General features: G+C 41.2%; 2 protein-coding genes across 4 annotated transcripts in view; one reads left to right on the top strand and one right to left on the bottom strand.

Annotated features, from left to right (window-relative positions):
* Window positions 1-17,028, bottom strand: part of Es2 (ess-2 splicing factor homolog) — a 174,993-nt gene extending 157,965 nt beyond the window's left edge. For 2 of the 3 annotated variants that reach the window (XM_067783753.1, XM_067783752.1), the window contains exons 1-3: window positions 16,572-17,028; window positions 16,150-16,511; window positions 13,580-14,446 (exon numbers count right to left, since the gene is read on the bottom strand). In XM_067783753.1, coding sequence (XP_067639854.1) covers window positions 13,592-14,446; window positions 16,150-16,511; window positions 16,572-16,881 — 1,527 coding nt within the window. In that variant the 5' untranslated portion in view covers window positions 16,882-17,028 and the 3' untranslated portion in view covers window positions 13,580-13,591. Of the gene's footprint in view, window positions 1-13,396; window positions 14,447-16,149; window positions 16,512-16,571 lie in introns of those variants that run through there. The other variant, XM_067783751.1, reaches the window with a different exon arrangement.
* On the top strand, window positions 9,940-13,346 carry Sptr (Sepiapterin reductase). Its single transcript, XM_067783754.1, has one exon. It carries the CDS (start codon window positions 10,187-10,189, stop codon window positions 10,982-10,984), a length of 798 nt encoding a protein of 265 aa, XP_067639855.1. The 5' UTR covers window positions 9,940-10,186; the 3' UTR covers window positions 10,985-13,346.
* Window positions 17,029-17,433: the final 405 nt, after the last annotated feature.

The following is a 17,433-nucleotide window of genomic DNA, read 5'->3' on the forward strand; positions in this document are numbered from 1 at the left end:
TTAAAAAAAAAATCGTATTTGTGGTTCGATTTGGCTTATATTTGGAACACAATTACATACATTACAATGCAATAATACGAAAAAAAAAAAACTCCGCCAGGTGGCGCATGTATAGAAATATTTAAAAAAAATCGTATTTGTGGTTCGATTTGGCTTATATTTGGAACACAATTACATACTTGAATAGAAAGCGACCCATGAATAATGCAAGGCAAAAAAGCCATAGCGTGAGGCGTAGCATAACCTAATTAAGGTTCAGTTGCTCGTAATTATGCATATATGAAACTATCATTTATAAACATATAAGTGGTTGACTATTAATAGAAATTTGATGCGCCTTACGCTTTTATTTATTTGTCTGATCAATGCCCTAGATTGATGAGGAGTGTGATGACTAGCCCCTAGGGCCTACCTAATTATTTTACAGCTTTCAGAGATGGATGAAGGCGCCTTGAAGGATATAGGCTTTGTCGAGTGTGCTGTCCGATTCCTGCTGGTGTACCCTGTGTCAATGGGTTGGTACTAGTGTTTTGGCAGCAGGGTGCAACGGTCGGACGATTTCCCTTTGTGAGCCCAGAGCAACTATGAAGGTGGCATAGGCCAAGGCATGAACTGCATTGGACCGATGCCGCGATCATAAACATCTTAAGCTGTCGTACCGAACACACGGCGTGGGGGGCAAGGAGTTGATGACTCCTTACGCGAGTACGAGTGTCGGAAAGTGAGGGGAGATACGGGGATAAAAACTGGTGCTCGGCATTGCTACTATCCATGCTACGTAGCTACAATGGGTTGTAGCGGCCGCGTTAGGTGGAAGCGCCATTTGGTGCGAGCAACAGCGCACGGTTGATGTGGACTGCTGAGCAGCATCGCTGCTAGAAGGTGGCGGAGGTACGTTTGAGAGTGAACCGCGGGACGTCCTTGGACGTGAACAGCAGGGAGCCACAAAGGTTTTATAGAAATTTCGGGGGCGACGAACGTTGTGTTCTAACCCAGAACAGCCCGAACGATGCAACCATCTTTTACACGTGGCACACTGAGAAGAATATGCCCGTCTGAGATAAATCCTTTTCCGACATAGGCAGCAGAACCACAGCCTGGGACCGGGGTTAGGTTCAATACCTTCCCGGAACAGGAGGGTATGGAGCAGTCCAGCAGCAAGGAGCTGCTCCAAGGATAACAATTTGTGGCAGGGACGCAACAAATTAAATGGGGTTGATACAGTCAACCACGGCATGCTACTCCAAGACATAAAAGGCTCACACCTTCCCGCTTGTCTAAAAAGATGGACCGCTTATTATCTGAGTGGTCGGCAGGCGTCGGTTGAATTTAGGAACGAAATTTCTAAACATAGAAAAATTAAACAGGGGGTTCCACAAGGTGGTGTCATATCCCCGCTTCTGTTTAATTTTTACATATCAAAACTCCCTTCCCCACCAGTAGGAGTCACAATCATTTCCTATGCTGACGACTGCACGATTATGGCTACAGGACCTAGCCCTTCAGTCGATGAATTAGTTTCTAAAATAAACAGCTATATCCCCGATCTTTCCGTTTTCTTCACCTCGCGCAACTTGACATTATCACCGACAAAATCCACGGCCACCGTGTTTACGACGTGGGTGGACGTACGCGTCGATGGTGTCACACTACCCAAAGATCTTAGGGGTAACGTTCTATAACACTCTAACCTTTAAGGCTCATGCCACCGAGATTGTTTCTAAAGTACAAAGTCGCAACAACCTCCTCAAGTCGCTTGCCGGCAGCACCTGGGGAAAAGATAAAGAAACGCTGCTAAGCACGTACAAATCAATTGGCCGGCCGCTCATGAGCTACGCGTCAGCAGTCTGGTCGCCTATTAAAGAGGACAACGAAAAGCTGAACAAGCAGTTCTTGCTTAATTGTCACAAACCAAACATCCTAGCAAACAACTGCTTGATTTAGGACCGCCTCCACGGGGATTAAGGGAACATCTCCTAAAGCACTATGTCGAGATCCGGCACTTGCCAACACAGCCGTTTGATCCAGGCAAGCATAAGCAGGCCCTTAGCCAAATCCACACAGAATCGGTAAACGCCTTTAGCAGGACGCGCCCGGTGAACCCCGTTATTAATATGCAATATCCCACCCTTGCAGAAGAAGAAAGCGCATTACCAAGGGAAACACAAGTCACCCTGGCCCAACTTCGTTCTGGATGCTGTAACAAGTTAAACTTTTACTTGTCCAGAATCAACCCCGACATAAGTAATTTATATGTCCTGCATGTGATGTGACCCCACATGACACCAAACATCTTTTCAATTGTAATATGGGGCATACGCCTCTAACACCTATCTCCCTATGGTCCGCCCCTGTTGAAACAACCAGTTTCCTTGGACTTCCGTTAGACGATTTTGATGACAATTTGTGAGTGATCGCGCCCATTGAATGAAGCGAAGCACTGTTAATACAGCAACAACATATAAAGATTTGTATTTCCCTTATATAATTGTTTTTAATTAAGTAATGTCTTATCATACTGAGCCACGGCGAGGCTTGGCCCGCTTATCTTTTTTATTTTTTTACAGCTTAATGCTCTAAATCCTAATCAGATCACATCATTTGACCCCAAATTGAAAAATATTTATTTAATTTTCAATTAACAAAAAAAATAAGATGAACAACAACTTAGGATGCTCAATGTCAGGCAGAGGAGATCTGCTTATTCAGCACATCCTTAAGTTCTAAAGGGAGTTCTAGGAAGATTGCAACTTCAGTAAGATTGAAGAGATAGAAGAGTTTGTTAGGCAGAGTTTTGGAAAATGTGGAATCTGTTATGTATAGTTCGCATGCGGAACAAACATTACGGTCAAGTGGGGATGGGTGAAAGTTTAATCTATTATAGAATACAAGAGCCAGGCTGCCTCAAGCAACCCAAGGGAAAACGCGACTTTCTGGGTGGTACTTTGGCTCTTATTACATAACTAGTTTAGCAGTATAAGTCGACAACGGACTTTACTTATTTGCGGATAACCCTAATCTCATCGTAGTACTAACGAAGAATTATCTACGTTGTTATTGTAGCAGTGCTTCGCTCCATGCAATAGGTCGGACCACACTCAAATTGTTATCAATATCCCGTAACGGCACTGCGGGAAAACAAGCAGTTTTAACAGGGTTGGACCAGAGATAAGGGTGTTGGTTACACATTGCAATCGAAAAGATGGTTGGTATAATGTGGGAGACACGTTGCAAGCGAGAAATACATTGGGTATATCGGTGTTGATTCTGGATAAGTAAGAGTTCAACCTTTTACAGTATCCAGATCGAAGTGGAGCCGGAGTGACATGCGTATCCCTGCGTAGGTTGCTTTCCTCAACTGTGAGTTTCGGGTATTTGTCTTAAAGACCCGGTGAACGGGCAATCCCTGGTTTATTAGTCCGCCGCCTTTTTGTAGATATCATACTTCTATTCTTCATACGGCTGACTTCGTGCCGGATTTCTTCATAGTGCTTACGAAGATGACTTCTTTAGTTCCTGGGAGGCGGGGCCTCTTCAGTCCGATATCCATTTGGTTGTCACCTGCGGTCGCAACCCAGGATAAACTTCTTGTACAGCTAGGTAAAAAGGTAGCGACAATAACCTCGGAATTATGGCAGTGTGTCACCGAAAAATTGTGGTTAAACCTAACGGGCCCCACAGCTTTCCATTTCCGGTGCAAGCACTCACGTGATACAAGACCATCAGCTCTTGGTCTTTCGCACATCATACACCACATATACAGGACTGCGAAATCTTGTAAGTGCTAATCATATCTGGGCTTTGTCACATTCCCAGATATTCTAGGCTCAGTAATGGAAACCGTTCGTAGGACGCTACTGCTACACCGCGCTGTTGAGCTACGTAACAACAAACGCTGTCTTTCAGCCAACAATAATTGGTAGACTGGGATCCCGAGGAAGACAGTTATCTCCTACCACTCTTCGTTTTGCATTCAAACACATGCAAATGAAATGGAAATATTACGGAGTTAGACGACTTTATTGCTGTGCTGTTTTCTAAGACATAACAGCCAACAGCGTATCGGAGCTCTGAGCTTTCGACCAGCAGAGGAGTAACGCAGCGATGCTCGCAGCTGGTATACGGCGAATGTTGACATCACTATGCTGTTAGTAAATAATCGTAACAACAAAACACAGCTAGCAGCGACACTTATGTACAAGGCAACGAAGATAAATCCCACACACACACATGTATTCATCAGCCGAAGTAGTTACTCACACATACACACGCAAATATACATGTATATAGCTGGCAACCAAGCATGAGATACAACTGTTCGCGAAATTACTAGACCTTAGCAGAAATATGCGGACGAGGCAACAGAGAGTATAAAAGCAGCGCGAGTTGAGGAATGACTAATCAGTTTGATTTCAACACGCTTTTGTGAAGTACGTGATATCGAAGTATAATTGTACTACTCCAAAAGTAGACTAAATAAAGACCATATTGCAATACTGAATATTGGAGTTATTTATACGAGAGTTCAGCGATACGAACGTTAGCAGGTGTTAAATATTAGAAATCCCCAGAATTCGTTACAATACCTTATACTGTGTAGTACAATCTATGTAACCACGGTATCGGCAGCAGGGACAACGTCTTAGAATGTCCTATAAGGCATTCCGATTTGTCGCCAGATGGTAGGGGACAGGTATTAGAAGAACAAAAACAAATGCCTAAAGATCCGACTTAGGTGGTAGGATAATGTCAAAGTTCCCTAGATATTTCCGTCTTCGCCACAAGCCTCATAAATTGCATGTGCGCACTTTCTCCGCTACGTAGTAACGTGTGCGTATCTTGGATAACACGAGGTGCTATGCCTGCTGTCAATCAGACCCTGGGTTCCAGTCCTTTGATCAAGAGATAGCGAAGTAGATTGGTGAATCTTTTTAGAATTTTTGCATTCCAAGTTCCATGGAATTAGGGGTTGGGGACGGGATGGCCTAGAGTTTTCAATGTGGTCATATTTAATCGGTTCCGAGATGGTCGGGCTTGTACCTTAATGGCGCTTGTTACCGGAACGTACCGGATCTATATCCGGCAAAGGACCATCACCATCGATAACACTACTTAAAATTTTTCGGGGAGTATTTTTAACGCTACAACAACAACCTAGGCTCCTTTCTCGCGACCTTGGGTATCTTTCTACCTAGAAGGTGACGTGGTCATATCAAATCGTTCTAAAGTTGGTCGAGCTATCACCTACTTTAAAGGTGATTGTTTCCGATATGTACCGGATTAATTTCCGGCAAAGGACCATCAGCATCGATAGCCCTGTTGTTGTTGTTTTAGCAGTTCTTCGCCCCGCCCAATAGGCGCGACCGATAACAAATTGTCATCAATGTCCTCTCCAAGGAAACTTGCTGTTTCAACAGGGGTGAACCATAGTGAGAGGGGTGTTACGAGGCGTTGGTTCCACTTTACAATTAAAGAGATGATTAGTGTCATGTTGGGACATATTGCAAGCAGGACATACATTTTGTATGTCGGGTTGATTCTGCATAAGTAACAGTTTAACCTGTTACAGTACCCAGATCGAAGTTGAGCTAGAGTGACGCGTGTTTCCCTAGGGAGAGAGCGTTTCTCTTCTGCGAGTTCTGGGTATTTTTCTTTAAGTACTGGATTCGCCAGGCAATTCCTGGCTTAGATGATCGACGCCTGTTCTCACTGAGGACCTGCTTGTGCTTTTTGAGCTTCCTGCGGCTGTGTTCTCAGGTGCCGTGTTTCCTCATAATGCTTACGGAGGTGACTCCTTAAGCCCCTGGGAGGTGTTGGCTCATCAATCAGATGTCTGTTGGGATGCCCAGGTTTCTGGGTGTTCAACAGGAACTGTTTAGTTAGCATTTCATTTATCTCCTTAATGGGGAGTATTCTCGCCTCATTATGTAGATGGTATTCTGGGGACATAAGAAGACAACCCGTGACGGTTCTGAGGGCGGTATTTTGGCAGGCCTGTATTTTCTTCCAGTGAGTAACCTTTAGGCAAAGGACCATCAGCATCGATAGCCCTGTTGTTGTTGTTTTAGCAGTTCTTCGCCCCGCCCAATAGGCGCGACCGATAACAAATTGTCATCAATGTCCTCTCCAAGGAAACTTGCTGTTTCAACAGGGGTGGACCATAGTGAGAGGGGTGTTACGAGGCGTTGGTTCCACTTTACAATTAAAGAGATGGTTAGTGTCATGTTGGGACATATTGCAAGCAGGACATACATTTTGTATGTCGGGTTGATTCTGCATAAGTAACAGTTTAACCTGTTACAGTACCCAGATCGAAGTTGAGCTAGAGTGACGCGTGTTTCCCTAGGGAGAGAGCGTTTCTCTTCTGCGAGTTCTGGGTATTTTTCTTTAAGTACTGGATTCGCCAGGCAATTCCTGGCTTAGATGATCGACGCCTGTTCTCACTGAGGACCTGCTTGTGCTTTTTGAGCTTCCTGCGGCTGTGTTCTCAGGTGCCGTGTTTCCTCATAATGCTTACAGAGGTGACTCCTTAAGCCCCTGGGAGGTGTTGGCTCATCAATCAGATGTCTGTTGGGATGCCCAGGTTTCTGGGTGTTCAACAGGAACTGTTTGGTTAGCATTTCATTTATCTCCTTAATGGGGAGTATTCTCACCTCATTATGTAGATGGTATTCTGGGGACATAAGAAGACAACCCGTGACGGTTCTGAGGGCGGTATTTTGGCAGGCCTGTATTTTCTTCCTGTGAGTAACCTTTAGGCTTGGCGACCATGTCGGAGACGCGTAACATACAATCGGCCGGCCAATTGCTTTGTAAGTGGTAATGGGCGTTTCTTTTCCTTTACACCAAGTGCTGCCGGCAAGAGATTTGAGGATTTTATTACGGCTCTGGATTTTAGGTACAATTGAGGTTGCATGCTCTCCAAAATGTAGATCCTGATCGAACGTCACAGCCAAAATTGTCCAATATGGTCGACATTTGCCGTGTCCATGTTGCAATTAAGGTCGCCGATGATTTGGCCGGTGACAATGTTAGGTTTCGCGAGACGAAAAACTGGAGAGATCAGGGAAATAGCTGTTTATTTTATTACAAAGCTCATCGATGTGTGTGCCTGGGCCTGTGGCCATTATTGTGCAGTCATCGGCGTAGGAAACTATAGTGACTCCTTCTGGTGGTGAAGGTAGCTTCGATATATAGAAGTTACACAACAGCGGGGATAGAACACAAATCTGTGTTACCCCTTATTTAATTGGGTTTATATGTTATGTTCCTGAATTGCTCCGATGCTTACAGACCAGACAGATAATTTGCGGTCCACCTTTTGAGACTTGGGGAAAAGGAGGACGCTTGCAGTAGCGTGCCGTGGTTGACCGTATCAAAAGCTTTTGACAGGTCTACCGCAACTTTTACTGTCCTATGATGGGTTTTTTTGATTTAATCCGCAATTCATTTTCGTATTAACGACGTTTAGCACGGTGGTAGTGCGATGTAGTTTTCGAAAGCCATGCTGATGATTGGCAAGACGCAAATTTGCAGTGAAATAGGGAAGCAGAATGGCTTCAAGTGTCTGGCGATAGGAGAGATATCGGACGATAAGAATCTCCTATGTTAGCTGGTTTTCCAGGCTATAATAGCGGAACCACCTTGGCCATTTTCCATTTTTCGGGGATGACGAAGGTGGACATTTAATTTGAACCCCCATCCATTATAGCCCTCCCCTTTATCGCTAAAACAACAACAACAACCCTTCAGAAAATCATCGGCCAGTGTCTTTATCGCTACAAGAAGAAGAATAAACGCGCTACTTAGACTGCATCATGGGAGCTACAACCAAAGCTTATTACACAACAACGCTACTGTTATTTAATCGTGTTCAATGGATTGTTTCCTGGAGATTACGTTGGCATTGTGAAGCGATAGCTTTTTGATAAGATTTTCGATTTGTATGGACGAAAGTTAAGCGATATCGCGCCATCGATTTTTCGATAGGATTTGGGCTCAGGAAAAAAAGTTCCACTACGCATACCCAAAATAATAATTTTTGAGCCTGCGAAATTTAATTTTTTTTACTTTTTTTCGACTTTAATTTTTAAGGTTTTTTTCATGACCTACTAAAAAAATGTTCCTTTCATTGTAAAATTTTCATGTATAAATATATATTTTTTTTTTCAAAAGGAGTTATCGACAACATTTTTAGCGGACATTTTTGGGTCGGACAGGCTATACATATGAAAATTTTTTTAAAAATCAAAGTCGAAAAAAAGTAAAACAAGTAAAGGTGTCTAAGTTCGGGTGTAACCAAACATTATATACTCAGCGTGAGCTTCAATTGTACATTTCATTTCAGATAAATTATTTTTCTACATAACACGTGGCACCGCCCGTTAAAAAAAAGTCTCCCCATTTCCTCTTACAATAAAACTTGATGAGTGAAATATCTTTGATTCAAAACTATTTTTTGCTAAGTTATAGCTTATTATTATAGTCTACGACCCTTTTAAACTTGTTTTATATCTAAGTTGCCGTGGTCTTTAACCGATCCCGTCCATTTTTACTAGAAATATTTTCTGTCTTAAGAAAAATCTGTGTACACAATTTTATTACGATATGTTAATTTTTCTTCGAGTTATGGCTCCCGAAACATAGAAAATTACTTAGTCATAAAAGGGGCGGTGCCCAACCATTTTCAAAAAGTTTAGTGTTTTCCAATTTAATGTTATAATTCAATTTAGAAAGTAAACTTCTATTGATACAAAGCTCTTTTTCGCTAAGATATACCTTATTATTTTCGTCACGACCCTTTTAAAAATCTTTTAAAAGATCGTCCATTTTTTCTAGAAATATTTCCTGCTTTAGCGAAAATTTGTATACCTAATTTTATTACGAGCCGTTACTTTTTCTTCAAGTTATGGCTCCCGAAACATAGAAAATTGCTTAGTCATTAAAGGGGCGGTGCCACGCCCATTTTTTTAAATTTGAAGTTTTTCCTATTTATTGTTATAAATCCACTTGGGAAATGAAATACAATTGACATAACGCTCTTTTTTGCAAAGATATATGTAGCTTATTTTATTCGTTCCCAACCCTTTTAAAAATCGTTTGTATAAAAGTGGGCGTGGTCTTTAACCGATCTCGTCAATTTTTTCTAGAAATATTTCTATAAATCTTTTATGTAAAAGTGGGCTTGGTCCTTAACCGATTTCGTTAATTTTTCTTCAAAGCATTCCTTATAGTAAAGACAACCTCTCTGCCGAATTTTGTTATGATAGGTTTAACGATTTTTGATTTATGATTAATAATATTTGTAAAATTGATTTTATCACAAGTGGGCGGTGCCACGCCCATTTTAAAAAATGTTTTCAAATTTTTATCAAGAGTCTCAAATGACAAATTTCAACATTCAAGGTGTATTATTTACTAAACAATTAGGTTTTTTGTGTTTTCCAAAATGTTATATATATAAAAAGTGGGCGTGGTTATCATCCGATTTCGCTCATTTTCAATACCAATCTATTCTGGGTCCAGATAAGCTCGTGTACCAAATTTGGTGAAGATATCTCAATATTTACTCAATTTATCGTGTTCACGGACGGACGGACATGGACCAAACAATTTTTTTTTTCGATACTGATGATTTTGATATATGGAAGTCTATATCTATCTCGATTCCTTTATACCTGTACAACCAACCGTTATATAATCAAAGTTAATATACTCTGTGTGCAAAGCACGCTGAGTATAAAAATGAAATTTCTCAGGCTCGAAAATTATTTTTTTGGGTATGCGTAGTGGAACTTTTTTCCTGAGCCCAAATCCTATCGAAAAATCGATGGCGCGATATCGGTTAATAAATCGACGCAGTCTAATGTGTATACAATTGCTTTGCAGCTGCGCTTTGAGTAAAATTTATGAATGAGATTCTTGCTGTGAAATCTTATATTGAAGGTCAGCCTGCCAAATTGTGCTCATTGTGAGTTACAACAACAACGAGGAGGAGGGCCCAAACACAATTCAAATTGTAGTCAGTCAGCTGGAATAATTTGTGCAACAAGTTTCAATTTCAAAATTTAAACACATTGTAAATCCAACTTTGCACCAAAGTAAACACAACAACAACAAGAACAATTATACCAAATCCACAAAAATTTATTACATTGAATTAGTCACGTTTATATAGTGAAAGTAAATGGTCTTGGATTTGGAAAAGCGTACTTTTTTGCTTGTGACTGGTGCATCACGTGGCATTGGACAACGTATGGCAGTGGAAGTTACAGCTAAACTCAAATCCAGTTCATTTGTTGTGCTCTTGGCACGTAGTGAAACGGGTTTGGCACAAACCAAGGCCGAAATCGAAGCATTGCAGTTGAAAGATTTAAAAGTTTATACATTTTCAATCGATCTGAGCACAGCCACAGCAACACAGTTCCAAGAAATACTGACCAAGTCACTGAAGGATGCAAAAGCCAAAGATTTTGAACGTGCTTTCATTATACACAATGCCGGTTCAGTGGGTGATGTGTCGAAAGGTGCTGTAGACGTGGCGGACACCAACATTTGGCAGCAATACTATCATATGAATGTCTTTTCTGCCATTTCATTGAATTGTGAATTTTTCCGCGCATTTACTGGTGTACCCAAGTTGGTGGTGAATATTACTTCTAAGTGTGGCATTGAACCGTTCGCCTCAATGAGCTTCTACTGTTCTGGCAAAGCGGCTAAAGAAATGTATTTTCGTGTACTCGCCAACGAACAGCCTAATGTGGAGGAATTGGTGGTGTTGAATTATGCACCAGGTGCAATTGATACTCAAATGACTGTGCTGGTACAGCGTGATAGTATCAATAAGGAATTGGCTGATTTCTTTAAAATGCAACGCGACACCAAAACAATGCTGACGACAGAACAAACAACAAAGAAATTTTTACAGGTGCTGCAAGAACAAAAATTCAAATCGGGTGACCATGTCGACTATTGGGATGAGTAGGAAAATACGTTAATGGTCCGCTAAGGTGCTAGAAGTTTTTGTTATATAGGAGTGTAATGGGATCATGTCCGAGTCTCAAATTTATTCTATAAAAATATTAGTAAATACACTAATTGCAAGCCAATAGAAGCAAATGAAGGTTTTTATTATTAACTCTTACCTATCTAGGCCAAGACCTGACAGGTGTTGTGTATTGCAACGATTTTCCGTCATTCCTTGACAAATTTGACTTGGAGACAAACCATTTTTCGCGGCTGTACAATCTTCAGTGCCATTTTTGGTTCTCATACTAGAGAAACAAATCGGTTTCTTTAGTGTTATTTTTCACGTTCAGCAATCGGTTTGTCTTTTAGCTGTATTTGACAATGGATCACGGAAAATCGTTCCAATATATGAATAATGGCTAATCTCTCACCAAAATGTAGACGGCTATACCATATGAGTCACCTGAGTGCACAACACGCTCTTTGAACTACCGTTACTCTATGTGGGGAATTGCCCGGCGAATCGAGTTTTAAAGAAAAATACCCAGAACTCGCAGAAGGATGCTGTAATATGTTAAATTCTTACCTATCCAGAATCCACACCGACATTCAAAATATATGTCCTGCTTGCAATGTGTCCCCACATGACACCAACCATCTCAATTGTAATGTGGAACCAACGCCTCTTAACACACCTCTCACTCTGGTCCACCCTGTTGAAACTGCAAGTTTCCCTGCACTCCCGTTAGAGGACACTGGTGACATTTTGTGATCGGTCGCACCTATTGGATGGGGCGAAGCACTGCTACAACAATAACAACAGAACTACAGTTAGAAAATTTTTTTTTTAAATGTTTGTCGACTAAGCGGGACGAAATATTGCTACAAAAGCAACAACAATATATCCACTTATTGCTTGGCCGAGAGGAAGCTCGTACCAATCAACATCCGAAGCATGACCCAAAAGGCTTCATTCATTCCGGCATATAATACTTGCAACTCGGTCCTACAGAGGAGATAGACTTGGCCAATGAGCGTGATCAAGTAATCAGGGAATTCAATGGATAAATAATGCGATCAAATAGGAGGAACTAATAAGAGCAACCATTTTTCAGCTGGTAAAACCGAACGAACATTGTTAACCGTCATTGCATCGAACCTGCAGCAATGCGAGAGCTTATTCGGAATTGGCTATTCACACTGCCGCAAGTGGTGGACAAGAACATCGAACTTGGAGGCGAAAATTTAAATATAGTCACGCACTCTTTACCCTCTCAAACACAGCAGTCTGCAAAGTCATCATAAAAAAACACTTCAAACTTATTGACTTTGGCGGCATTTCAACACTGAACCTGAATCATTTATATCCCGCGGGTGTAATATCCCTAACGAATGTCCTCAACGTGTTTCTGCTCACTAATAATATACCCCATATCCCCGCTCAAGGGCAGCAGGTACCGTTTTACTCGTGTCTAAAACATACAATATAACCATGGAATCGAAAAATCTCGCATTCAAGGAAAGCCCAGCGGGTTAGGGGGCTTAGAATATACCCGCGGTAGGTATGCCTGTCGTAAGAGGCGACTAAAATAACAAATTGATTCAAGGGATCGTGTAGCGCAACCCTCTCAAGGGCTTGCCAGCGCAATATATAGCTTCTCCAACCCAATTGTCAACCTCACCTACCCGTGGCGAATCATGTTTCATTAACAGCCGAGGCTCTGGCGACCCCGAACTCAGGATGTATCTAGGGGGTGGGAGGGAGGTATGGCCTAGAAGGTCTCATGTGGTTTTACTAAATCGTTCCCGAGATGGTCGGACGAGTACCTTCATGGTGCTTGTTACCGGAACGTACTGGATCTACATCCGGCAAAGGACCATTAACATCCCAAGACCTTCGAGGAGTGTCCTTATCGCTACAGCAACAACAACAAAGCCGTTAAGTCGATCAGTAACGGTTTTCGGGAAAAAGTACAATTAACAGTGCGACTGAGAAAGCTTTCTGAAACAACTACCGTCCGCAAAATGCGATACTTGGAGACCGATCACCATATATTACAGATTGACCCGCATTACTCCGACTTTACTTTGCTATTCTCTAATAGATTTAATTCTTACTTATCTCGTTTGCAATTAACCAATGAATATATGTGGAAATTATCCGCCCGACACGACCTCTTTAAATGGACATTCATGCAACATCAATCCCCATTTGGCTTTACATCGTGGCAATAGCATTATCATGTTGGCTGGTCTCGATTGTAATTATGTGGTAACGAGCAATAACAGCCTAAGAATTGCGTGTGTGAGCTATTATCGCTTATGACAACATAATTAAATATTAAATTCTATAACTGCAAGACAATGTAGCCAACGGTTCTGTATGAATTACAGAAATGTGTATCAATATTTGGAATAAATTTGATACTTATTTTTAAATAAATAACAAGTAAATTATGCGCTTTATTTACTGAGTTCTTGTATATGGCTATGTTTCGTTCAAGCTTAGTCTATCTACAATTTATATACAATACATATCATAACATTTACTTAATGTATTTGTGCGTTAGACACCTAACTCTATAATCTACTACAATTTCTACTATCTCACCTTTTCATTCATTTAGAAGAAATCGCAAGCTCGTAGTCGTTTCGTTGGAATTTTCAGTAAGTTATCAGTCAGCGTTGATTTTCCACTACTTATTTGTTTGGGTGTATTTGGCGCAGAGCTGCTTGTTGTTGTTTCTATAGCACCACCAGGGGTTTTACGTCTATTCGCGGATTTTAGCGTGATTTTGGGTCTTCGAGGAGCGGCCGCACCAGGTGTACGCCCTGGCGTAGGCATAAACGGTGTTGTACCAATTCTCAGTTTCCCCGTTGCCAAACGTCTAGCCGCCGGTGACATTGAAGCCAAACGTTCCATATTTGAACGAATAAATGGAGAATGAATATTTTTGTGAGCCGTATCGGCTGCTCGCTGCTTTTGGGCACGCATCTTTTCACCGACTTTTTCAGCTAGTGCAATTGCTATATTCTCACGACGTGAATTTTCGGTAATGGTAAAGGCTGGTCCAACATTTGGTCGTACTGGGGTGTCGGAGCCATCAAGACGAAAGGGTGTACCTTCAATTTCACCCCATGTCATGAGTGGTGAAAATGCTTCACCTGGACGTGGCGATGGTGTTTTTACTAAACTAAAACCGCGCACTTCTGGACCGTCGCCGCTATTGTTGCCTGGTATGATGACATTGCCATCAAAACCAATTTTATTCGCTAGCGGTTGTGATTGTGACTTAACCAGTTCATTGCTTGATTTTGAGGTTTTGGGCTCAACAAAAGGGTTAGTATGGAGCCGTGTTGCATTATGTTGTATTATTTTTGCGTTTTTTGCTGCTTCTACTTGTTCTTGCTCAGTAAGCTCGACTCCATCGGGAATGTACATAACGGAGTTTTTGTTCATGTAAGTCCATGTCTCAATCTAAAAAATAAATTATTTTTAATTTATTTAATAATTTGGGAATTTTTTTTAAACAACGTGACATCTGTAAGGACAAGGGACAGATGTTTCGATTATACCTTATAAATCTCTTCAAAGTCTTGTCTTCCGCGAGTGAGATTTGAAATTATTTTTATTAAATTTATAACGATATCTACAACATGTTTTATGGCTTGTTCCTATTGTTGTTGTTGTAGCGAGGAGGTCACTCACCGAAGGCCTTGGGGAGTATTATCGATGTTGACGGTCATTTGCCGGATACAGACGATTTGGTATGACACATAATGAAAAAGGATTCGCCATGGGTAGGTGAGGTTGACAATTGGGTTGGAGAAGCTATAAATTGCGCTGGCAACCCCTTGACAGGGTTGCGCTACACAACCCTATGAATCAATTTGGTATTTTAGTTGACTCTTACGACAGGCATACCTACGTCGGGTATATTCTAAGCCCCCTAACCCGCTGGGGACTTGGTGGTTTATTCCTCAATGTGATCATCGGAGTTATGAAACAAGAGCTGGAAAGACTGGGAGCTTGACTAGTATACTGATTGAAGGCTCAGGTATTGTCGGTAGCTTTTAAAGGCTTTTCTCTTTTCTTCTAAGAAAGAAGGTCGCAAGAAGTCCCTTAATATTCTTCAGTTTTTATTGGTGAGATCATTTTTAGAGGTTGTCTTGGGCTAATCAATAATTGAAGAAGATAGAGGGCAGACTTTATTTCGAAATGTAATAAGAGGACCCGTGTAAAAGATCCATGGCTTTAGACCAATTATTCTTTCGCCTTTCTACATTCTGAACATTCAGCTATCTGACTATAAATAGGAAAGTGGGCTTATTTGAGACCAACTATTCAGCCTACCTGCCTTTGCCATTAGATGCTCTCGATCAAATATGACTTGGTATGCTGCTCGGGAGATGTAAGTGCTATAACAACAGCGACATTATATAGTGGCATCCGCTTTCCCCGACTGATTCTTGTCAAGGGGAGCGTGCTTTCTGCAAAGGCATTGAATTCGCTTCGGCTCGTTTTATTCCCGTCGGAAGAATCCCTGTAATCCGGCCACATTTTCCAGCGGAGGCTGCAACTCTAGTGAGAGATGGTGACCTTATAAGGCAGCACGACCCCGGCGACACCCAAATAAGGGATATAAACCATCGCATCAGATTGCTTTTTTCAATCACATTACACCAACCATCACTTCAATTGTAATGCGGAACCAACGCCTCTACGACCTCTCTCACAATGGTCCATCCCTATCAAATGTACATTGGAAATATAAAGATTTGTTCGACAACTAGACTGCATTAAATGCATTAGAATCTAGAGTAATAAAATCGAAAGTGGAACTTGCGCTTTCAAATATTAGGCAGTTGTTCGTGCGAACGGTTTGTTTGACCTAACCGAAGTTTAGGGTGGCCTTCTCTCCGAAGTACTTTTGGATTCAACCGATTTGGTAGTGAAATTGTTTTTATAACAGAAATCCACTTAAACAATGTTATACTGAAGTTATAGCCCTTGGAAAAGTAAGTCCGGAGCCATTGCGGTACATAATCCCGATGTGTTGGACATGAAGAGTTGCAGGTCTTTGCTGTTTGTGGGGCCACTGCATGACTATTATCACTATGATTCGGACAATGAAGTATTTACGTGTATAAGTATGCAATTACATTAATTCTCTTACATACCTTTCGCATTGGATCAGGTTCTTCGAATTGCTGCTCAATAGATGGTAAAGTAAGCGCACGCGCTAATTTATCCGCTGATAGTTTTTCTTCATTATATAGCACCGCAAACTTTTGTCTTAATTTTCGATCCGCCGTATCGATGATTTCTTGAAAACTATGATTATCTTCGCTGGTGTAGTGTTGTAGAAATAAGTCTAATGAATACTTATCCGTTATTTTATCTGTTTCTGACGCCCCTGACGCTTTAGAAGAACTAGAAACAGTAGACCTGGGCGTGTCTGAGGCATTTCCGTCACAGCCAGGACGTGGTGTTCCGGTGGCATTCGCGCTAGCTGGTGTTTCAAACGTTGCTGGTGACACAGCTGTATATAGATAAATGTTAATAACAGGAACGCATATGTGTATATTATTGTTTCATTTACCTCGTCTATCGGTAGGTCTGCGCCCACTATACTTCTCACGTATCGCTTCCATTTGAGCGTAATCTTTACGATCCATCGCATCGAGATAATCATTTTGTGCTCGCAATTTATCCAAGTGTGGAAAGAAGTCACGTTGTATTATTTTTGCCATCTCCTCAATGTACACTTCTTCGGTTAGAATTTTTTGTTTTATTTTCTTACGTGTTGCTCCTGCTGTGGGTACTTTGAAGTTTTGTAGAGATTTATCGCGCTCTTTTAGATTAACGATAGCTTGGCTACCGGGCGTGCTTGGTGTATTCGGCTCGCACATATTTGAATTTTCTTTCGGCAGACGAAGTTTGATTTTGTTTTAATCACAACACGAGTTCTTTAAATTTAATTGGGGGAAAATGCGATTTCGCTTTGGAACAAAATATTTCACAAATCTGCAAAGTGCCAGCTGGTTTTGACGTTTAAGTGCTACCAAGTTGCGGCTTCTATCGTTGCGATTTTATACAAATCACAGATAGGTGATTTGTAGGGATTTTATATGGATTCTAAACGATTGACAGAAGTAGGCTTGTGTACCGCCAAAAATAAAGTGGGCCCACATTATGAGTAAAAATTGAGGGACATATCGCTCATTTACTTCAATAGTGTCATAACTCAAAAAACACAATTTTCCAGGAGATCCATTCAAAGGTTTTAACTGCCATATGTTGAGCATATAAAGGCATATTTTTATTTTTATAGCACGTGGTAAATTTTTAACGCATCATAAAGTTTTTTTTATACAACATATGTAGATCAAGATATTGGGTACGTTTATATGTTATTAACTCAAAAGTCATGTTTTTTGAGTTATGACACTATTGAAGTAAAT

The sequence above is a fragment of the Eurosta solidaginis genome, chromosome 4, assembly GCF_040869045.1.
Source record: "Eurosta solidaginis isolate ZX-2024a chromosome 4, ASM4086904v1, whole genome shotgun sequence".
Taxonomy (NCBI): Eukaryota; Metazoa; Arthropoda; class Insecta; order Diptera; family Tephritidae; genus Eurosta; species Eurosta solidaginis.

What these genes read in the sequence shown, in the direction of transcription:
- Sptr (XM_067783754.1), top strand. Translation starts at nt 10,187, where the DNA reads ATGGTCTTGGATTTGGAAAAGCGTACTTTTTTGCTTGTGACTGGTGCA.